The 24603-nt window shown below is 37.0% G+C and overlaps 2 protein-coding genes across 2 annotated transcripts in view; both read left to right on the top strand.

Moving 5' to 3' along the window:
• The window catches only part of LOC139143560 (aldehyde dehydrogenase, mitochondrial-like), an 80275-nt gene that overhangs the window by 6215 nt on the left and 49457 nt on the right, over positions 1–24603 (top strand). The window lies entirely within an intron of this gene.
• On the top strand, positions 1590–24055 carry LOC139143563 (aldehyde dehydrogenase, mitochondrial-like). Its single transcript, XM_070713997.1, is given in 14 exon segments — positions 1590–1726; positions 2961–3040; positions 3464–3513; positions 3801–3862; positions 4591–4624; positions 4627–4695; positions 4698–4717; positions 6250–6363; positions 7644–7746; positions 13556–13740; positions 16346–16510; positions 20870–21027; positions 21794–21908; positions 23970–24055. Coding segments are annotated over 14 exon segments (1263 nt in total). The 5' UTR covers positions 1590–1651; the 3' UTR covers positions 24003–24055.

The following is a 24603-nucleotide window of genomic DNA, read 5'->3' on the forward strand; positions in this document are numbered from 1 at the left end:
TCAAAATAATTGCAAAGAAGGGACGCTGACTAAATTTCTAGCTCCAGAGTTGTGTTTGGCAGTGAGCAGAGTGAGACAGTGAGAAATGCCCGAGGAGAAATGGCATCAGCCAATTAGCAGACAGCTTTGTGGTTAAGCCTAACAAAAAAAATTGTACTGTTCCAATAACCCGACCTACCTATAATTTAGTGTCAACCGTAAACTTTTTAAAGCTACGTAAACACAGAAGTAAAAAAAGAAAAACCCGTAAAATCACTCGTTCGTTACTTGGCATTTGATATTTGCTTGAATGAGGATGTCTTTTATGTTTTTTTTTTCCTTTTATATGTATGATACAATTTTCTAGAAATGTTATAGCCAGTGTTTGACTGCCCTGAACCCCTGAAAAATGCATATTTAAAATAAAAATATTTTGGGAAAAAATCCCTGCCAACCCACCTACCGTATTTTTGAAAGCCATGTTATCAGAACAGCACAGTATATTTTTTTGGCCTTACCAGGTTTGTCTACAAGTGAAATGATTTGAACAACCATAAATGTGATAATTTATGCCGCATCTTGCAGTTTCACTAATGCTTTCACCTTTAAACTTTCTTTGACATCAGCATTCTCCGCCTCTCTAATTCATGAGAGATTTTAAATGGATGCTTGGCCCTAGGGCTTTGAAGTCAGGGTTTGTACTGTAGTTTAATTGTTTGCCTTGACATTGGTAGCCAAGTTAGTTGGTGTCTATGGTTCCAAAACTATGATTTTAATTCCTTAATGTGGGTAGCTTTCGCTGATTGGCGGGAACTTTGATAGCAATGACTTGGTGTACATCTACAAGCATATACTGTCCTAAATTATACACCGATTAACGGTAACTCATATGGTCAAGTTGTTCAAAATCAGCAGAAACATCAATCCACATCAAAGTCATGTATTAGTATGATTGTTAGTTTAATTGCCTTTATTTAAAGTCGACAAACTGTTCAACCAAAGGCTTTTCTCACACAGTGTCAAGTAATACAAACTTTACTCTATGTATATTAAAAAATAAACAGAAAAAAAACACCGATAACAGATAACCCATGCTACAACTGTGACACAATTTCTACCAGGTCTAGCAAAGAAATTGTCCTAAAGCAAGACAAATGGAAATGATCGTGCATTTGTACTGATGTTCCAAGGTCAAGTGCATCGCAGTATAATTTACATTGTTTGGGACATGTCAGCTCAGTCAAAGGATTAAAGCATTGGAATAGTGCTCTACTAAATTGCAATGAACTTGATCCTCACAGGGTTATATAAAATCTGGAAAACCATTTGATTGTGTTGTTTTATGCATAACACAAATGCTTAATCACCCCCATTGAAAGTTTCTGTGTAAGTGGGAGACAATTAAGTCAAACATATACAAGAAACATCAGAAAGTGAAACACTAAAATTATGTTATTTTCAAAAGGAAATAAAGGTTACAATGTATTTCATCGTAAATTATATTTTGTTACAAAAAACGCGCGTGTAACCTTTGCCAAAGGCCAAATACAAATAACATGTACATTGAGAGTTGTTTTGCTTTTTTATACTTGATTATTTTTAACAGGCTGATGTGGACAAGGCAGTTGTTGCGGCTCAAGAGGCATTCCAGTTAGGATCAGCCTGGAGAACCATGGATGCTTCGGATCGTGGAGTCTTACTCAATAAGCTAGCAGATCTTATTGAAAGAGACAGAGATTATCTTGCTGTAAGTGTTTGATATGTACACCAACTGTTGAGCCATGAAGTTGTGCATTAGTGTGCAGAGATCTGTGAGTGTGCTTGCCTGAAGAATTTGCTAATGGCAACAAATAATATGAAATAAATATAATTTACAGAGAAGCCTTTGTTGGAGGCAAATGCCAGTGGAATTATTAATTAGGAACAATAACCAAATTTATTCTTTGACACCAAGAGCAAAGTACTGGTAAATCAATGTAATAAATGTGTGATTGGAAATTGCTCTAAAAACGGACTGAATATTAGATATAACAAATACATATATCCACATTGAAGCATACTGTGATATATTAGTCAATGCAAATTCAAGTGAAAAGAAAGACATACTACTTGCACTGGTGATGCAGGATCAAGTTTTTGCCATGGGTACATGTACATGTACATCACAAATAACACTGTGATGCCATATAAATACAATGACATTTGAAGCTCTTGCTATTTTTATCTCCGCTGTCTGCGATGCGGAGCTTGCACATGTATGATAGGTTGATGTGTGGTGGCGTTCAGCGTCTGCCGTCCATCGTCCAGAGTTCCACTTCTAGCATTCAGTATCTGTCAACTTTTTACATTGAAGCTTCTTTAAAACAGCTAGTCCGATTTCTTTAATATTTTGAGTACAGGTCCCAGGGATGATCTTAATCAGATTTGTTCAAATCATGATGAAATATGCAAATTTGTATTTTCAAAGTAATTTTTTGTCATTTTTGGTCAAAAAATCTTAAAAAATCTTCTTCACAAATTCATATTTGGGATGTAGGTCATGTTTATCATTTGGTCAAAACTTTTTTTCACCAACACCGCTCATATGATAGCTTTGATATTTAGTGCATAGGTTCATAGGGATGATGAAAATATGATATATTCAAATTATGATGAAATCTACAATTTTGTACTTTTGGAGCCATTGTTGTCATTTTTGGTCAAAAACATGGAATTTTTACTTTCATAGCACAAATTTCAAAGACAATTACACCAGTGATGTTCTGCATATTGTCCAGAAGTGGCTAAAGGCATCTCTGTCATATGTCATCTGTACTTTATACACTTGCTCTTTTGTTTGCTCAAACTGTGTGGTTATGAAACATAAATATTTAGTAGAAATTCGTTTAGATTTCATGTGATACTTTTTACAGGAATATAAACACAAAGAGCACTTCAGACTTTGGCAGAGGAAAAACAATATTGTTTTATCGTTATTTCAGAGTCTGGAAACACTCGATAACGGCAAACCATTCCATATTGCCCATGATGCTGATCTAGGCCTGTCAATTAAATGTTTGAGGTAAGATGAAATGTGCCATCATTTGAAGGTAGAGAATGAAATCAATACCTTTTTTCACAAAGTTGAATTTTGTGTAAATCTCGTTTTTGCTCATGACATCACCAACGATACAAGACATTCAAGTTCAAAACAAGCACAAGTTCAGAATAGTTATCAATAGCTTAATGTAATCTTTAGTATTTTAAGAATAAATGTTCCTATATTCATGCCATTGATTTTCATATACGAGATGATAAATCTATTTGATCTTATGGAAGCTAGGTCCTTTGATATTCGAGTGTACGAGGACCTGTCGAAAACCTCGGTAACTACAAACCTTTATGGTTTTGTTAAGTCTATGGTTTGTATCGTATGTACAACAGCAAAAAGACAAGATTGGGACGCATATGTTCTTCTTTTAATAATTGTTTGTTTTCTTTACAGGTATTACGCTGGTTGGACTGATAAGATTCATGGCAAAACAATTCCAATTGGTACGGATCATAATTAAATTTTGATTATTTGTGACTTCTTAGTTTTAACTCGAAACATGAAATATTCTAATTCCAGAAGTGATAGTTTTAGATTTAACATCTGTAATATGGATTGTGATTACTCATGAAATCTGGCTATGAGTCTCATCCTGTTCCTAAGCAACCGACAGTGGGAATTTCAAGTTAACTTTAAAATGTTCCTGAAAGATGCAGTGATTTCTGTTGTAGCATGTGTACTTGTACTTCTTACATAAACAATTGTATCATAACTTTTCATCCATTTCCAGATGGGGACTATTTTTGCTACACCCGTCATGAACCTGTAGGTGTGTGTGGGCAAATTATACCGGTAAGTTTTGCATCCATATTTGATACAGTTCGAACACAGGGTATGATATTTGAGAGGGAAGAATATTTTGAGTTCAAAGCATTACAGATTTTCACAATTGTTGAAGGCATGTAATTGTACATGCTTTGTAAATTTGTGTATACCGGGCCGGTACACGGGGCATGTGCTAGGATGTATGGATGTGAGTGTGAATGCTTTATTAGAACTCATGTTTTGTCATGGAATGTCATGAAAACATTGTAACTTGTCATGTTTAAGTTGTCTAATCACCATTATCAGCTAGTGGTTTGTAATATGGTCAAATGACTTTTCGCGCTTGATTCCTTGCCAGGTAGATTTGCATGTAGGTTCAATGGCATGCACAAACCAATAAAACATAGGTTATCTTTCATTTCTCGTAGTTTATTGATGGGACATGTGCTAGCATGGATGGATGCGAGTGTGAATGTTTGATTAGAACTCATGGTTTGTCATGGAATGTCATGAAAACATTGTAACTTGTTACGTTTAAGTTGTCCAATCACCATTATCAGAGGTTTCAATATGGTCAAATGACTTTTGTGCTTAATTCCTTGCCAGGTAGATTTGCATGGTAGGTTATTTGTATGTACAAACCAATACAACATAGGTTACCTTCCATTTCTCTTAGCTTATTGATATTTAAACTATTTCTCCCTTTTCACCAAATGATCTTTTCTGTTCTCCTTTCTTTGCATGTATTCCCACAGTGGAATTTTCCGTTGTTGATGCAGTGTTGGAAGTTGGACCAGCCCTGGCAACTGGTAACACCATTGTTATGAAACCGGCAGAACAGACACCTCTTTCAGCTCTCTATGTGGCAATTTGATAAAAGAGGTAATTGTCAGTTAAAACTTTTAATTACAAGTCATGTAACTCCTCTGTCTTTGGTGTTTGCTCATATAAAAGCACAGAGCATACAGCCAATGAATGAGACAATTTTAATTGAGCTGTGTGTGTTTGATGCCACCTTTCTGTTTGCAAAGCGAAGAGGCATTACGACGAGTCTCAGGCAGCCCTTTTTGCAAATATTATTGACACAACAACAAGTTATGATAAGAAGATTTAGATTTGATTGATAGATAATAATTTCACTGGTTCAATTCTAGTCATATAACACAAATCATTGGATGACCTGAGCCCATCACTTCAGCAAAATCTTTGTAAAAAGTCAAATTATGAGCACTTTTCTTGTTATCAGATTGGATGAACATAAAATACAAGGACAATCTCTGTATATAGGGATAATTTGTGTTTTGAACAAGCTAGCCAAATGAAGAACAACAATTGATCTGTGTAGCCAAAATGCTCATTCTGACCAATTTCCTTCCAAAGGTGTAATTATCCATCCTTGGACATACAGTATACTTCTGTGTACATGTACATGTATGATCCATAGGAGTACCAGTATTTTGACATGTATCACACTCTGATGTGTGTGTCACTGGGCATTGGAACCACAACGATTTTGACATTTTAAACTTGTTCATTTTTACGTAATTGCTATAACAGTATCTAGGAGAAATTTTTACAAACATTCTTTCATACCATCAGCAATATCTATTTTAAATAATACAGAATGAGTTGAACTCAATTTGTAGTTTTAACCACTTTTTTGATCAAATCACTTTCATGTGCTGTTGATCAGCAGTATCTTTGTAATTGTGTTTCTTTGTGTGCCATTCTTTTGTATTTCATTTTATTGTATGTATTTTACTGCGAGTGAAAGAAAGACGATTTTCCTATTTTTGGACAATAAAGTTATTCTAATTCTAAGTATAGGATAAAGCCCGAGTACGAGGCTCTTCTGGTATATAAAGTCCAACCCAACGATAAAATGTCGAGGCCGCAGGCCGAGACATTTTATCGTAGGGTTGGACTTTATATACCAGAAGAGCCCGAGTACGAGGGTTTTATCCGACTTAAAAACTATCGCCCCTAACTGATATATTTTCGTTTTCAATGTGTTTACGTCAACCGTCCCCTTTGTCAATGTAACATGTTTAGGATATGAATTAAAACTTTTATTTGTGAAATAGCCTTCCAATTTAATGGAACATCCTATAAATGCCCTAGGGCACATTATATAAATGCCCTAGGGCACAGCAGATTTTGTGTTGCAGCTGGTTTCCGCTGTGTTACCAAATTTGAATATTAAAACGTATCAGATGTCTACAGAATATGACATGTTCACTTTTGATTGGACAGTACTTTACTACGGCGCTGTCATTCGTTTCTGGAATTTGGTGACCAAGGCTTTATGAGTAAATAAAACACCCTGAATTGAGCACTCTGATTGGTCAATCAACAGTAGATAGTTTTTAATGTCTAGTTAAAGCCTGCCTCATGAATTTCTTTGCTGATTTCAGGCTGGTTTCCCACCTGGTGTCGTCAATATTATTCCGGGATATGGCCCCACAGCTGGTGCCGCCATCGCTGAACACATGGATGTGGAGAAAGTTGCATTCACTGGTTCTACGGAGGTAATTATGTCACAAAATGTTTAACTTGTAATCACTTGCTCTATCTGTCACAAACATTTCGGACTTCAACTATATTGTAAACATGATGTTTTTAATGATATATAAAATCATAAATTATAAACATGATATCTGGAAAATAGCATTTGGACCTTGAAAATTGCTGAAAACATCCTCATTGTCTTTGAACTTGATGCTACTTTGAGTGTATGGACCCTGGTTTATCTTTATAAGGCCCCCAAAAAATAATTTCTTGTCACTGCGCGCATCATTTCGGAACCTGCATGTCATATGTCTTTTTTTAAGGGGTTACATACTCATCGGTACAGCTATCCTTGATATCCCTGTTTGCATGTCCAAAAATGTTCAAAAGAAAACGGAAGTATTATGCAGCCAGTGATAAAAGACAATAACTGTTGCATCAATAGTGCCAAGTCAGCATAGTTAGGAATAAAAAAAAAAAGAAAGGAAAAGAAAGAAAAAAAAGAAAACCATGTCACCGCATCACTGTTGCTGAATGCCAAGGACCAGAAACAGGGGTTTGTTTTGCCTTACTGTTCATTGTATACTTCAGTCTTGCCAAACAGCGCTGCGTTGATTCATTGCCAGTGTGAAACACTTATAGTTGCCATGTACTGTCAGAAGACACCACAATGATTGATCATAATGGATATAGTCTGGTATCTGATCACTTGCTGTCTAGAATACATAATGTGTATCAAAACTCTGTCTGTCAAGTTATGAGTGATGCAGGTGATATTGGTCAAAACATTTTCAAAAAGGTTGATATATTGTCATTTATAGGAATTAGAAAAGGGGTAGAGCTCACAGAACATGCATCCTCTCAAATAAATGGAAAAAACCATGATAGTACAAGCGTACCACAATGAGGTCAAAGTGGATCAATTTGTCATCTGCCCAGCTAAAACTGAACATATTGCCAGTGGTATGACAGAATGAGACATCCTTATATAGTTCACAAAGAAGATTGTTTCTTGTCAACATTTTCCACAGTTTTTTTACAATATATTTTACCCCTTCACCATAATGGTTTGAACCAATGTAATTGTTTTCTATGGTAAACTTAGACCTCTAGACAGGGAAATGGGGTTGAAAGGGTACACAGTTTAGCATTCCAATGACATGCAGTGCAGCCAGCCAGCAACAAGCTTGCAGTATGTTTACATCTGAGTGAGTTGGAAAGTGAAAACTTATGTCTCAGAAAGATGACTAACTTACATAAAAAGAATTTTAACTTTCAGTGATGTTTGGTGAAATTTTAGGTTGGACACATCATCCAGCAAGCAGCCGGGAAAAGCAATTTGAAGAAGGTCACCTTAGAATTGGGAGGAAAAAGTCCGAACATCATCTTCAGTGATGCGGACAGTGAGTTTGAAAATATCATTTTGTCTCAAAACATATGAAGTCACCTGCCATGACACAACTCTTCTGAACTTTTTTTACATACTTGCCGTACTTAGTATCCAGAAAGTTTACTTGACCAATGAGTAAACCTGCCTGCCCCAATTTTTTGTCTGTTTACATTTTTTAGCTCACATTTGGTGTACCAATGTGAGGTTATCGTATAAGCTGAATCAGTCATTTGCATCTGATTTGCATGTCTGTATGTCTGTATATTTGCGGGTATGTGCGGATGGATGTCCGTCACACACAAAGGCTCCCATACCGCCAAAGCGCTACCATCTCAGTATTTGATGTACAGGTAGATGCAGGGGTTGAGATGTGAATTTGTTCAAATGAACACATCAGTGTCAAAAATGTGCAAATGAGGTAAGAAAAAGTGAAATCCTGCAAATGTGCAGGAGGCATGGCAGTGAGAAACAGGCAAACTCCACTGATCTTGACTCATTTCCTGTCATTGTTTATGAACTGTTACATATTAACAGACCAGCTGCAACCATAGACAGTAGATGGGGAAGACCGTTTATACTAAACTAAGAGGGGCTTATTTCTGCTATGCATGTTGCTAAAGTTGACCTCCAGTACCTAAAGTTAGACCTTAATTACTTTTGTCATTCTTGTTTTTCTGGTTTAAATATTTCTTGTTGTTTTTCTGGTTGTACTGTGCAGAAATCATTGCCATAACATCAACGTAGAATTTTCCTCCACTGAACAGATAGAAACAACATTTATTGTTGATCATTGGTAACCCGGCCATACTGGTATATACCAATTCTGATCAAATTTGAGCGACACCGTATAATTGCGGTATTTTTGTTTTGTTTGTATCAATGTTCATGTCAATTGTCACAATCCGTACATGTAAGTGTTGGTGTTTGTGATCTCTGTCCACTCGCCGACCAATGTTCCAGTGCAGGTCTGGGGTCATAGAGGTGAAGGGCAGGCCTATCAATAAATTGGCATCAGCATATTGAGTGTCTTTGGAGTCAGTTGTGACAAGTGTAAGTTTTACATTAATGGGGTTAGATTTCCGAGGGAGGAGAGACAACAGCTGGATATCACTGTGAATCTCTGAATGTTGACGTCTCACAGATTAGTTGTGAGCTGGTCACAGGTCCAGTAGGCATAATTTGTGATGATTTTTTCCTATTATTATCATAAAAAATAATTATGAATATTAATAAATTATTAATATGAATGTTACAGAATATTTAAACTTTTTTACACACAATGTCGTCTACTTTGTGTAAATGCTGTCTGGAAACTCCATTGTTGTGATAATTATGATTATTAATAAATTATGATTATGATTAATAAAGTCATATTTTACACATTGTCATGTGCTTATGTGAACAACCCTCTGGAAACCCTTATATAGTTTCACAATCTATGCCAAATATACAAGTGACACCATTGCCCAGGTTCAGTCTACGGCGAGAGTTACCGTTGCCCAGGTTCAGTCTACGGCGAGAGTTACTACACAGTGTATATAATGAGAAGGTAGCCAGCTCCACTCGACAGTAAACTGACATACCCATGAATTACCTTTGTTTTCTTCACTTCTGCATGTTGATTCTCAAAATTTCTCCCGGTGTTCGCAAGTCTATAAATCAGCCATCAAATCTACCCAGTTTTGGCCACTTTATAGACGGAAAATTTGTGAAGTTTGAGGCTGCGAGAAGGTATATATCGCCAATGAAATGATGCAGCCTTACCGGAATCGACAGCATCCGGGATCTTTTAGGCCGTTTGCGAAATTTGAATGTAGCCGCCAAGCGGGGCCGAGGGCGGAGCCATGATTTAACGTTATTAGATATGCTGACATAATTGATCGTACGGCCTATGAACGCTCGTGACCTTTGATTAGACCTCTCATCAGTTGACCCGAATGTACATGTGTCTGATCAACATCAGAACGTGGAATGAGTTTCATTTCTCTAGTTGGACGATGTATTTTTCGAACTTTATAGCAGTTGTAAGGTTGCTCCAAGTAGCTTACTGGGTATACGATCAATGGAGGTGGTAGCTTCAGCGAAACGGGGACAGCATCAACTGAACAAACGTCAAATACCGCAGTAGGCAGCTCAATATAGATTACTGCAATCGTGTTTGCCAGCATTATATACACCTTATCCATATTATTTGATGACACCGTCATCACGTATGTGCATACAAACGTCCAGATGAAATTCCGACGACAGTGAGCACACCGTCATCAATTGTGACCAACTTCTCTGCCCCTCCTCCGCCAAACACATCAGCGACTAATCCGTAGCAATTAAAATGTTTCCACTAGCTGTGATATTTGACCGTGGCGGTGACCTTTGATTTGAACGCGTTCGCCGCTGCGATATCACAGCTAGGTTTCCACGGTATCCACCTATTCCGAAGAACCTCCGCCATGTGCACATCGTACCCACAAATACCTTGAATAGCAAGGAACACGACTAACACTTCCAGGCTTACAAACGTGCTGACATTTTCTTGCCCGTTCTCGTTTCAAATTTTAGTGTTTTTTTCCATAGACCCAGCTGCATCCGTGTGTAGCGTCAATTGTTTTTCCCGAAGACAGAAAGTCCTCGCTTCAGTTTCTGAGTGTGATAAAACTGCAGAGCTTCGGTTAGGATTTCCAATCTGCGTAAGGCTGTTCGCAAATTGTTTTTCTATTTGCGTAAAATGTACAAAAAATGCGTACAACATGACTACATGTAAGTACCTATAACAGCTGTCTACGCGATATCGAAAACCGGTTCAAACGTCAATGAATAAAGTGTTCAATAAACAACATCAGTGACAATGTTTTTTCTTTGATATTAGTTTCACAATTTGTTCTATTTCTGTCGACGATTTTCATTTCTTACTAATTATTTAGACTACAACTTCCCTCTATTGCCTTCGCTGCTTGACCTATCATCGCTGCTCTGAAGTCAAATTCACTTAGTCTCGGGCCTTCCATGGTTATCACCATCAGATCATTTAGATCAGGCATAGTCACTTAGACAGCTACGTTTCGATTTTGTAATCCTGTTTTGGGTACTGAACCCACGCGCTCACACGGGACAGATGAGACTGGAATCACGGCTGCAATTATGGCCAATTTTGCAATATTCTGGAATAAGTTTGCAGACCGGCATAAAACTATTGTTAAAGTCTGCGTAGCATTAACTTAAACTTGATATTCGACTAGGAGATCTTCATGGTTTACAAGTATGCATTGGGCGCAGCGGGAAAAAAAACATTTTTTGCCGCAATAACGACGAACTCTATTGAACTTGTTACATTTTTATTGGTACAGACTTGAAGGAAAACGTGATTGACAGGATGTAGGACAAAATATTGCTAAATTATAAACATTTTTATCAGCAAACAATTTATTTTAAGTCCTGGATAAACTTCACATTGAAGGGATGCGTATCGGATTTCGCAGACGTCATTTTACTTTGCGTACTTCAAAGTAATAACATGCTTGAAATACGCAGGATTTTGCGTTAACGGAAGCTCTGTAATAAAACTATTGATAATATTATTAAAATTTCACCTTTTCTCAGTATTTTTTGCAAGACATGGATATATTTGTCTAACATATTCATAAAAAAGTAACAGGTCCTCGTAACGCCAGCACGCGTACGCCTTTTTATAAAAAGATATCGATTTCAAGGTACATTGTCTGTGCTTTGTCTGTAAAACACGTCCGTGACTGCGTTTTTTATATTTTGTTGGGCAGCAAAATAGACAACAGTCAACGCTGCCTGTATTTTCATCGTAAAGCTCTGAAAATCACAAGTTCAATTGGAAGGTGACTGCGTGTTTGTACGTACGTACGCTGTTTTAAGGTCTCCTCGCCAAGTCGCTGAACTTGACATATTTTCACAATGTCAACCGAGTATCTATCATAAACAAACGCATCTGCAACCCGTCATCTGTTTGTAATCACACATACATAGCTTGGACCGTTGTCTTGAGGCACCTCCATCCTTAGACAGACCATGAAGTAATCGTACAGTGTAAGTCTGTAAGTGTAACTTTCATGTGTAAAAAAGGTCACAAGCGTTCATTGGCCGTACGTTCAATTATGTCAGCATATCTAATAACGTTAAATCATGGCTCCGCCCTCGGCCCCGCTTGGCGGCTACATTCAAATTTCGCAAACGGCCCTAAAAGATCCCGGATGCTGTCGATTCTGGTAAGGTTGCATCATTTCATTGGCGATATATACCTTCTCGCAGCCTCAAACTTCACAAATTTTCCGTCTAAGTGGCCAAAACTGGGTAGATTTGATGGCTGATTTATGGACTTGCCAACACCGGGAGAAATTTTGAGAATGAACATGCAGAAGTGAAGAAAACAGAGGTAATTCATGGGTATGTCAGTTTACTGTCGAGTGGAGCTGGCTACCTTCTCATTATATACACTGTGTAGTAACTCTCGCCGTAGACTGAACCTGGGCAACGGTAACTCTCGCCGTAGACTGAACCTGGGCAATGGTGTCACTTGTATATTTTGGCATAGATTGTGAAACTATATAAGGGTTTCCAGAGGGTTGTTCACATAAGCACATTACAATGTGTAAAATATGACTTTATTAATCATAATCATAATTTATTAGGCCCCTAATAATCATAATTATCACAACAATGGAGTTTCCAGACAGCATTTACACAAAGTAGACGACATTGTGTGTAAAAATGTTTTAATATTCTGTAACATTCATATTAATAATTTATTAATATTCATAATTATTTTTTATGACAATAATAGGAAAAAATCATCACAAATTATGCCTACTGGACCTGTGGGCTGGTCAGTGTAATCCCTGCTTCCGTGACTTGAAAGTCAATAGCAGCTAGCATTGTTTAACAAAATTTCTTTCGTCTTTTATTTGCAAAACATGTGATTATGGTCAAAGTCTGTCACTTGCCCGAATAGGAAAGTGCAATTTAGTTTTACTTGCTTGATGTCAGGTTTTACTCGCCTTCGGAAAACGGGTAACCGTTAAGTTCGAGCCCTGCAATTTCAACCATTTCATTGAATATATTCATAACTAGTGTCAACAAAAAAATCTGTACTTTTTACTGTGTCGATTGTTTCATCTTGAATGTGTGTAACTGGCCGGGGTGTGGTTTAGCTATTTTCAGAAAATTTAAGATTACATGTATTTCTGCAGATTGCTTTCAGTCTGTCACCTTTCCCAACTTTAACCAGACTAAGTTGTGACAGACGTGAAACAATGCAGTAAAAAATTGATTACTCAGTAAGAAAGTTGTTGCTACTTCTGAGCATCATGAACATCATGCATTTTTGTTGGTAAGTTGTCAATTGATGAATGGGAAATCCTTTTTGTACACTGCTGACACAGAAAAAAAAGTTTATCAAACAGGCTACAGTGTATAGCTTGAATGTTATCAACTTTATAAAATCCTTTGTCTGCCAGGCCAGTCCTCATACATCCAGCCAAGTCACTTGTAAGCATTAGTACTGCAGCCAAAACCTATTTTATGTGTGTCTACTATAGTCTTGTACACTGTACAAGAATGTGACATTATACTCTATAAGATTGTAACATTTTTGTGCTCTGGAATTGACTGGCTGTGGAGACATTACTGAATTTCACTTGACTTAGCAGGATCAGGACCCTTTGTTGCAAGCTTCTTGGCGTTCTGAAAATCAATGTCATTTCCACTGCTTTGGCAGGACTTAGGTCAAAAGGTATGTTAATTTTTCATTAAGTTCAATTGAATCAATTAAAATTAGTCAATTTTTCATCTCGTTGCAGTGCACGATGCCGTGGAAGAGAGTCACTTTGCGCTCTTCTTCAATCAGGGTCAGTGTTGCTGCGCCGGGTCACGAACATTTGTACACGAGAGTGTGTATGACGAATTTGTCGAGAGAAGTGTTGAAAGAGCCAAAAAGCGTACTATCGGCAATCCTTTTGATGACAGCAATGAGCAAGGGCCCCAGGTGAGATGACATTTAGAAACAATACATAATCAGTTTTAACCCTTTCCTTCCTAACTGCAAATAAATGTGTAGGAAATAGAGGGCGCCCTCATGGGCGAACTGCACATATATGTGTAGATAAACTTTCAACCCAATTAGAATACTCAATTCCTCTTATAGGGGGTATAATGTAATGATCATTGGAAAGGGAATTTCCTGGCCTTTCTAATGATATACATATCACCTGTAACTGAATATTCATACTTAGCACCTAGTTGTTTTCTTTTGCTTGCGCAACAGTTTTGTACGTAAACTTTAAAAATGTTGGAATTGGACAGTGTGCAGCTAGGCATCAAATTGCTAATATTTTTGTGAAAGTGAGTTTTTTTGGTGACAGACAGATAAAAAGACAACATGCAAGATGACGACAGAAATTTTAATGTGTATATACATGGCGGTATAAAGAAAGACCCTATACCTTCATTGTATATAGTGCTCAAGTTTGAACTTTGATACATTTATGCAAATTAGGCATGTTACAATTTGCAAAAATTTGTTACATTGTTGTAAAACCAAAAGAAAATTCAATACTGGTTATGATGATATATGACTTAATCATTAACACTTCCAAAACATCAGGTATAATAGCTGTATTGTGAGTAGGTCTGATATGCTAATTTTAACTCAGGCCATAAGGGTATACAGGGTTTCTCTATAATATAGGAAGGAAAGGGTTAAGGTACTAAGACCGTGCCTCAGGGACAGATATTCAGACTCTCAAACTTTTCTGCTATATCACTGGTGGGGGTTCATTTTGAAGCTCTCGGTGAAAGAAAACTTTTCAACGCCTTATTTTTTCGAAATTCAAAAATTTTTTTTTCTCCATAGAGCTAACACAGGGATAATGGCCATTTGAATTTACATATCCATAACTCTTGGGTTATTTGTTTCTCTACTTCTGAAATTTGCATGGTTACCCCCAATTTTTATTCTTGTTTTGAAAGAGAATTGTTAAGATATTCCTTATGGAAAGTTTGAGCAAAAGTTTAAGTCTTTCACTTTCGAGGCACATACTACCTTAAATGTGTCCAAACATTTCCTTTTAGTAGCTTGAATTATTAATCACCATTTTAGTGGCAACTTTGCTTATAATCCTCCTAACAGAATGACAGCAGCACATTTGTTTTTTGTCTGATAAAGCTGTGCTGAAAATCTTTTTAGTGATGTGAAAGTCATGCACTTTGAAATAAATTTCTCGCAAGGTAAATCTTTGAACTTGATCAAGTAACTAATACCTGCATATTTTATGATCAAAAGCCAGCAGGGAAAGTTTTTGAAGTATAATGTTTGCGCAGAGTTCGATGGTGGAGATTTGAGTGGTCAAAAGGTGATGCTAAACTCTGGCACTGAGGGCGCTCTTTAAGAAGTTTGTGGTTGGCCAGGCTGAAACGTGAGAAAATAACTGAGAATATTGTAAGAGAAAAACCAAGACATTCGAACTGACCGCATGTCTATGTAATTACATTGCATGCTTTATTTTCTTGCCTGCCTGCCATCCAAGTATTCTGCTTATTTTTCGATAAATTTAAGTTTACATGCTTTTCTTGTTGTAAGGTAGAATGTGACTGGGGGACAGATATTTGGACACTCAAATATTTGCAATTATATACTCTCTTGGTCTACCATTTGTAGAGGCACATTTTAAAACTCTTGATATGAATCAAGATTTCACTATCTTACTTTTTATCTTAAATTTATATTCCGATATGGAGTCAACACAGGATGGCCGCTGCTTCAAATTTCACTCGTCAGTAAATGTGAAATAATATGTTTCTCTACAACCAAATTAGATGGTGATTCCTGATCTTTATTCATGAATTTGAATGATTGGTTGAAAGTTGGCTTTAGGAAAGTTTGATCAAAAGTTCAGGTCTTTCACTTTGAAGGCACATAGACACCACCCTAAAGATTGATTTTCACCAAGAATGTGGACAGAGCTGTTTCTTAGGGAGCCGTCATTATTTATGGCCTTGGGGGTCGGAGGAATCTGAGGGGGGTCACTCAAAAAATTGAAAGCTACAAGGGGGGTTGCTCAAAAGTGGAGAACAAGAAAGGGGGGGGCTACTCAATTTTGTTGATATGTACTGAAGCATTTAGTCGAGTTACGAATTAATACAACAATAATAGTAAAGATATGTATATTCATACCCGGTATTTGTGCACACACACACACACACACACACACACACACACACACACACACACACATATATATATATATAATATATATATATATATATATATATATATATATGTGTGTGTGTGTGTGTGTGTGTGTGTGTGTGTGTATATTATATATATATATATATATATATATATATATATATATATATATATATATATATATATATATAAAATAGCCATAAATAATGATAGCTCCCTTAAATCTTTTCACGATTAAATTTGGTTCATCTCCGTAATTTTCATTTGGGTATACAGACATATCAACACAGAAATGGAGATGAAAAAGACAAGAATTGGACCTCACATACTTTACATCCTTTGTTGCCACTTAGTTGATTTCAATTGTAATTCACATCATTACGCTGGTTGGTTTGTGTTGTAGGTGGATGAAGAACAAATGAACAAGATCCTGCACTTGATTGACAGCGGCAAGAAGGAAGGAGCCAAGTTGTTGATTGGTGGCAATCGCTATGGTGATAAGGGGTACTTCATTGAGCCCACTGTCTTTGCTGATGTACAAGACAATATGCGCATTGCCAAGGAAGAGGTAAGAAAGAAAAAATGATGGTTTTCAAACGGGAGTAATAATTTATCTCAAAACATCATTGCAAATTTGTACCACCCTGTTCAGTACTGGAGTAGTTGGCATGTTCCATACATTTCTTCATAAGCATGTTATCAAGTCTTCACCGGTTTGATGCAATCAAATTTAGTTTGAAGGTAACCTGTGAATATTGTGTATGGATGAGAAAACTTAGGCCAAAGTAAGTAAATTCTTTGTTTTGCGTCCACTCAAAATCCTAAAAGGTACGCGGGTAAGCGGCGAAAAAACACACACAGAAAATTTAACACAAAATCTGTTTGCCTTTATTGGACAATTTTTATCAAACCACATGAACACTCCTGTCACAGTATGACACACTGTATGATCACTGTATGCATTTTCATAACAAATGGATCAAAATAAACAGTCATTCTTTGACGTTTGCTTTTCTCTTATTAGTTTTAGATTTCTTTCTTGGGCATTCAAAGTGTCCACATGTCAATACCATTGCACAGCAACTTGACAGCCACATCAAATTACTTAAACCTGGACAGTTTGAGGAATGGGTACACTATAACAGTATACAGTAGCGGTCTTTTGTCCTCAAGTTCTTGTACCTTTCTTTCAAGTTTCTTGTAATTTCTATGCTCTGATGGAATGTCATAGTTTTGCTGAAAGGTGTCTGTTTTGAAAAAAAACACCAAACAGATATTGTAACTTGTAGCCTCTGCATTCAATTTTAGAAAGATGGGGCATCAGAGAGAAGAAGAAATTGGTGATATAATGACAAAAGTATTCCCTGTAGCTTCCTCGAGACCATCCGTGAAACCAGCACCTTTCCTTTCCATCAAATAAAAGAAAGCATTTCGCAATTGTCAGTCTCCACACACAGACTCATAAGACCCCAATTTAGGTGGAAGCTTCACATCTATATTCCTTGCACTTTCAATGTACCACACCCCAGATTGATTGAAAAGATGAAGTATCATTGCATAAATGGAAATATTCTACAGTGGGTCAAAGCATGATTGACAAATACAAAACAGCGAGTAGTCATAAATGGAGCATCATCTGAATGGAGAATACGTCACAAGTGGTGTCCCAAAGGGTTCAGTTCTTGGACCAGTACTCTTTCTAATCTACATCAATCATACTGGCGGTGAAATTAGTTCTGAACTCAAAAAATTGCTGACAACAAGACATATCATCCCTTGCGAAATTGTAGTGATCCTGAAATTCTACAAGCTGATTTGGACAAGCTACAAAAAATGAGTGAACACTGGCGGACGCATATCGGCAACAACAACCCTTCAATAAATACTCAATGAACAATATTTCACTGGGACGTACAACTGAAGAAAATAACTTGGGCGATCTACTTCATTCTACCTTATCCCTTCAAGCAAATGTGATAAGGGACTGTCAGTTTCTTCGGCCTGGCGGGGCCGGTGGATTATTTTTTGCCGACGTCAAAAAGTGGCTGACCCCCCCTATTCCAAATTTTGAAAACAGGGTGACCCCCCCCTATTACAAATTTCTAAAACAGGGTGACCCCCCCCCCCCCCCCCCCCCGGGCGCGACAAAGGTAAAACAAAAGATGGACATAAATTAATATATATATATATATATATATATATATATATATATATATATATATATATATATATATATATATATATATGTTATATTTTACATTTTACATATATTTATATTTTAAATAGTCATTCTATGTTTTAGTGAAATTGTTGACATGTCAGTTGTAAGAGAGGAATTTCAAAGTGTCAATCTTAAAGTTTAAATACAGTACATTTTGAATGAGCTGTATTTTGAATGAGCTGTGAATGTATTTCACACTTTCTCTGCTTAACCAGATGTCCTGAACTGTTGTACAGAAATGGATGTCAATCATTAATATCAAAGAGGAAAAAGCAGTGAATCAAAAACTTTGATGGGTGTTAAGACTTGCCAACCATCCAATTAAATCTACTGAGGAGCCATAGAGAGCTTTTTTAGCCAAATCTGATGTGTACAGTGTCTGAGAGGACCTTTTCTTGTGTAACATTGAAACCATAAAAGCACAGCTAATAATGACAAAAACTGCCTTTTTTAACTGTTATTTTGTTCATAAAAAAGCATCTTTCTACAGAAAACCTATGAAACAAAGGAAAATAATTGCATCAATGAGAAGGAAAGATATCTTGTCATTTTTCTATCTCTAAAATAAGTCACTGTATCAAATATATATTGTGAAATATTTGTGCATGTTGCTTTCTCATACTGAATTGTCACAGAGAGAACAGAAAAGTATCAGGAATTTGTCATCCTTTCATATGAAATGCAGATTTCATAATGGTACACTTTCACTTAGCAAACATCAAGATATCTCTGAAAGTATGGCGCCCGAAGGGCGCGCCAAAAAATATGAAACATCCTGATATCTCTGATATATATGCCTTGTATATTAAAGTCATGCACCTGAAGGGCATGCTGAAAGATGTATGATATATTAAAGTAATGAGCTTGAAGAGCACGCTGAAAAATATTGAACATACAGATATCTCTGATGTATGTATGCTTGATATGTTAAAGTTGGGCGTGCTGAAAAATATGACTGATTATTAAAGTTACGCGCCCAAAGGGCGCGCCGAAAAATACAACTGAATGATGAATTTTGTGGCTGACACTAGCATTTTAGGCAATGATGAGCCTGTGTCAAAATTCAAAAACATACTGACCCCCCCTATTGGCATTTCAAAAACATGGTGACCCCCCCTATCACCAAAGTCAAAAACAGGGTGCCCCCCCCCCCCCCATGAATCCACCGGCCCCCCCAGGCTGAAGAAACTGACCAGTCCCTAAGTTTGCAAAAAAGCAAACAGAATGTTGATCTCATCAAACGATCATTGTCGATCAAATAAAAAAAATGTCATTCTTCATCTTTACAACCAACTTGTGAGACCACAGCTCGAACATGCAGTACAAGATTGGTCACCATGGATACAAAAGGACATAAAAATCTTAGCACGGCAAATAATACCTAAACTCCAACACTACAATCATCAAAATAGACTTAAACAGCTTGGTTTAATAACACTTGAACAGAGAAGAGTTCACGGCGACATGATTCAACTCTAGAATTAGTTATCAAAGGCCATGACCACTGTAACCTTTCACTTGAGTTAGCAGCCGACTCGAGAACTTGAGGACACTGTCTCAAACTTCATAAACTAACCGTTCGACTTAATACAAGAAAGCACTTTTTTCAGCAAGAGTTGCAACACCTGGGATAAATTACCAGCCGATGTCATTAATGCAGAAAGTGTGACCTCCTTCAAGAGCAGCTACGACCGCCTACTACAAGTTTGAACTTTCACTGGTTTATTTTTTGTTTCAAGTCAAACTGGACGAATTAACCTAATTTTCGGCAAACGGAAGACCAATTAACTAGGATAGGCCTCAGCGCTTTCCGATTTTTCCGTCTGCCATACCATGGAGGTAGTCTCTGCTACCTCCACGGCCATACTCTCTGAGTAGTGGTACCCAAGTGCAATCGGCCGACTGAATCTCTCTCTGTTCAAGTCTCAATTGCTCGCAATGACCATGCCTCCAAGTTGCCGTGCAAAGGTTTCCTGTTTTTTAACTTCGATTGTTTCCCTGCTTTCATCCATTTCGTGACGACAAAACCACAACAGGCAAAGCCACAACAGACAGCGAGAACGTGAGGCCCCGGCGTGAGGCTGAGAGTATCGACAGGGATAAATGTGTAGAGAGTACTGCTTTACGTCACGTGAAATCTGACTGCCGTAAAGGAGTGTTTCGTCGCAAACTTAAAAAGCCACGACTTGTTTTTGCGACAAAATAGCGCCACCAACGGCGAAAGTTTGAAAGGAAAGTTTGTGTTTTTTTTCCGAAAAATCTCCAAAAACCTAGGCGCGCGCGGACGCAAAACAAAGAATTTACTTACTTTGGCCTTACGAAACTGTTTGAGTAGACAGAAACCGTTGACTTCAAGTGTTTAATGATTTTGTATGTAAGGATAATGTCAATTGGATGATAGTCAATTGATGAGTCAAAAAAAGTTGTGCAATGTATGGATGAGAGAAAAAAAATTATCTCAAATTTTAGAAATTTAAAATGGTTTCCTCAGTGGACAGAAACATTTTTGAAAGTGATCAAAACTTCATATCCCCTTGAAAAGTTTCAAAAATGAGCCACATTTGCTTTAAACAAACAGAAGATGGTGGAATTTTTGAGAAGGTTCTCAATCTGCCTTTCAGGTGCCTTATTCTTTCTCCATGGCCAGCAATCATCACAATCGTTACAATCTTGACATTTGACCTCTTGTTTACATTGTCTTGCCAGATCTTTGGACCAGTGATGCAGATCATGAAATTCAAGGACATAAATGAAGTGATTCAGCGTGCCAACACAACAACTTACGGCCTGGCTGCTGCTGTTCACACAACAGATATCAACAAGGCTATCATGATTGCAAACGGCATCAGAGCCGGAACTGTCTGGTAAAAATTACGTTCTCTCTTCGGAATCCACCACCACAGTGTTTCTCTGATATACAAAGACGCTGTCATAACCACAGTGTTTTATTGTTCGCGATGTTTTATTAGTGTGTACTATATATGTTAAAATGTTAATATCATTATGTAAGTTAACTGTGTGATGGTATTACGATCAATGCACTATGAAAGATAGCTGTACAACATCATGCCGTATGCAAATTGACAAAATATGTCAGCAACTAAGAGGAAAATAAGAATGCCCATTTTGCAAGGTAGATGCGGTATTGTCATTATTAGCTTAAAAGTAGTTTTCTTACATGTTCAAAATGCACCAGTTTTTTTGTGTCAGACATGCAATCATGAGCAAAAATACTTTCATATTTTATGTTCAGTAGCCTTGGTTGCTCGGCGAATAAAAAGTTCCAATACTACAGAAACTCATGATGCAGTGGGATTGGTTGCTGTGACGACAGCTCTAGTGTAAATCCCTCTTTGTTCAAAAGTTGACAAACTTGTCCTGTACATGTGATAAATATAAGCCACAGAAGGACACAAAATTATTCATCCCTCAGCTTTTTGAAGGTCAACTGCTATGGTTTATTTGGTACTCAGGTTCTATTTGATGGATACAAATTGGCACACGATTGATACTGTCATATTTTTTTTTGGTGCCCTGACTCAACCATGGTTAGACCTCTTATTACAGGGACATAGGAATGTAAAGTATTGGAGTGCTTTCAACTTTGCATTGGTCAATTTCAATTTGCAGGGTCAACTGCTATGACGTGTTTGGCGCCCAGGCTCCGTTTGGCGGATACAAAATGTCTGGAAGTGGACGTGAACTTGGAGAGTACGGACTGGAAGCTTACACTGAAGTCAAAACAGTAAGTTCTATAAATACAATAGAGGAAAGTGCAAATGGTAGTTTTGCTACAGTTCATGTGATATCAAGAAAAGGTGCTTACAGTGAATTGCTTTGAAGCATTGGCATTAGATGAACTAGACATATTGTCTAAATCGAGGTGTTGCCAACACTGTCAGGTGCAATTAACAGCTAAGCGGTAACATGAGTCGATCATAAAGAAATCAACTCTGCAAAAGTTGAAACATTGTCTAGCGAGATGTTAAACAGTACCACACATATCCATGCACTGCACACCCTGCTAACTGCCCAGGACATATGCTGTCAGGTTTATAACGCCTTTCGCATGTACAAATTTTTGAAGGGATGTGTATGGATTGTGTGCTGGTTAAAAATTGTATTACTGTAATGAGATTGTAATTCGTTGAAGTATTTTATTTTAGTGGTGAATATCAAGTGGGTCAGTCCAACCACAGTCCATATGTGAAATTTGCAGCAGGTACTTGTAGATAATGGATAAATGAGGTGTGAAAGATAGTTGACAAGACACATCTGCTACTATACAATAGATGTTTATGCTTCCCAACGTTTCGGACGTACACGGACGACCTTCATCAGAGGCTTAATACAGACACTATGGTAAAAAGGGAACGAACATTACATTTGTTTGAATTTGTCAATGAATACGATAACAAATACGCAGATATTTAGCATATATTAGGCACTGTAGAAATGTTTTGGTAGCATGTAAAGTCTATGGTAGAAATGTGACTACTGTAAAAAAGGAACAAACAAAAAATGAAATAGCTGAAAACAGCAATGAAGTTGAGTAGGGAAATTGAACAATGCAATGTATTGAAAGGTCGATACTGTAAATTCCTATAAGAAACCAGAAATGAACTTACAGGTTTGTGGAACACGTCTATTCGTCTGTTCCAAACAGACGTGTTCAACAAACTTGTAAGGTAGACATGATGTGGTGTGCGGATTGAGTGGTGTTGTTTTGACTACGTCTGACCTCCCGCTAGCAGCATTTCAGAACCTGCCCATCATGGCTTTTTTATTTTGGTGTGGGGTGTTACATACTCATCAGTACAGCTACTCTTGATATCCCTGTTTGCATGTCCAAAAATGCTAAAAAGAAAAAGGAAGTATTATGCAGCCAGTGATAAAAGACAATAACTGTTACATTAATAGTACCAAACCAGCATAGTTAGGAATACAGACAAGAGGAAAAAAAAGGAAAAAAAAGAAAACCATGTTGCCTTATCACTTTTGCTGAATGTCAAGGACCAGAAACAAATTTTTTTTGGCCTAACTTTCTATTTAAAATTTGATTTAGCAAGTAAATTTTGATATTTTCTGTTCAAATTGATAGAATATTTTAGAACTTACAATAGAGGGTTGCTTTGCCGTGATACAAGAAAATTGTACAGGATTGCTAACTCATAAATGTTGAAAGTGAATCTTATTTGAAATCAGAACACCATTTATAAACAGAAATTATCAGTATTAGATCATTATTAAAATGATAAAAAAAAACTGCAGGACATTGGCACAGTGTTGTGGAAAGTATGAATACATGATACTTGTGTCTGAACGCATGTGGTATTTTTCGTAATAACCTTATTGTTAAAGTTCTAACATTTTTATTAGCAGGACACAAAATGGATTTTGTCATGGCTACATTCAACAAAGTCGAAACAGTATTTCTTCTTATTTGAAAGGCTGGTAATAAAGTGCAACAAAGAATATGCAGACAGCCTGTGAACCTACATACATGTACTCAGAGCAAGACAAACCCTGGCATTCATCCAATGGGTGCCTTGAAACTATTCAAACTAAATGTCCACAGATGTGTACTGTGCTTTGGGTGCCTTGAAACTGCAATCAACATCACTGATTTTTTGCACATATTAAATTATCATAATATTGTTCTTGATAGTGCGTGTATAGGAATGGATTACGTTTGTATAAGTGTACACTGTCAAAAAGAATTAAGAAGTAAATTATGTTCCCGTAGTTTGTGTGTTGGCTGTTTACTTGTTTTTGGTAAATTCCTATTTGTTGTTTATTTCCACAGGTAACTTTGAAAATTCCACAGAAAAATTCATAAAATGGCAGACTTGTCACCATTGGTGCCTTCAAAGATGACAAGATGACACCATGGACAAAATTAATAAGTTACATTACAAAGTTTCCTATGACAGTAACTTCTTCAATGTACTCAATTGTAGCCATATACTTGTAGTGCTATAAGCCAGTAATCCTTTGCATTAACCCTTTTCCTGCCAGACAGTATCACTTCCCCATCAGCCAAGTCAGTAAAAAGCGGTATTTAGCCAAAGCCATATGTATTTTCACCCATTCGGCTTGGTATGTTATAGCAGCTTAAGTCTGTACAAATCATATTCACAGTATCTCTGTCTTCAGGGACCTTCAAATCTTCAAGTCTTTGTTGAAATGCACCATATGGGACATGTTATGCTTCATTAGTTTTAACCAACTTGATCTGATGGTGAAATATGAACTTGGCAGGAAAAGGGTTATAGTCATACACAAATTAAGAATTGACAGGGTTTGTTGTATGATGTAGAGAGATTGAAGAGCTTAAGTTGTGTCTGTTTCAGCTTTCAACCAAAGCATGTATAGCTTTCTTTACCCTTCACTGCAAGAATTTAGTATACTCCTATTGTTTTCCATGATACCGTACTCGT

The sequence above is a fragment of the Ptychodera flava genome, chromosome 11 (assembly GCF_041260155.1).
Source record: "Ptychodera flava strain L36383 chromosome 11, AS_Pfla_20210202, whole genome shotgun sequence".
NCBI classification, from domain to species: Eukaryota; Metazoa; Hemichordata; class Enteropneusta; family Ptychoderidae; genus Ptychodera; species Ptychodera flava.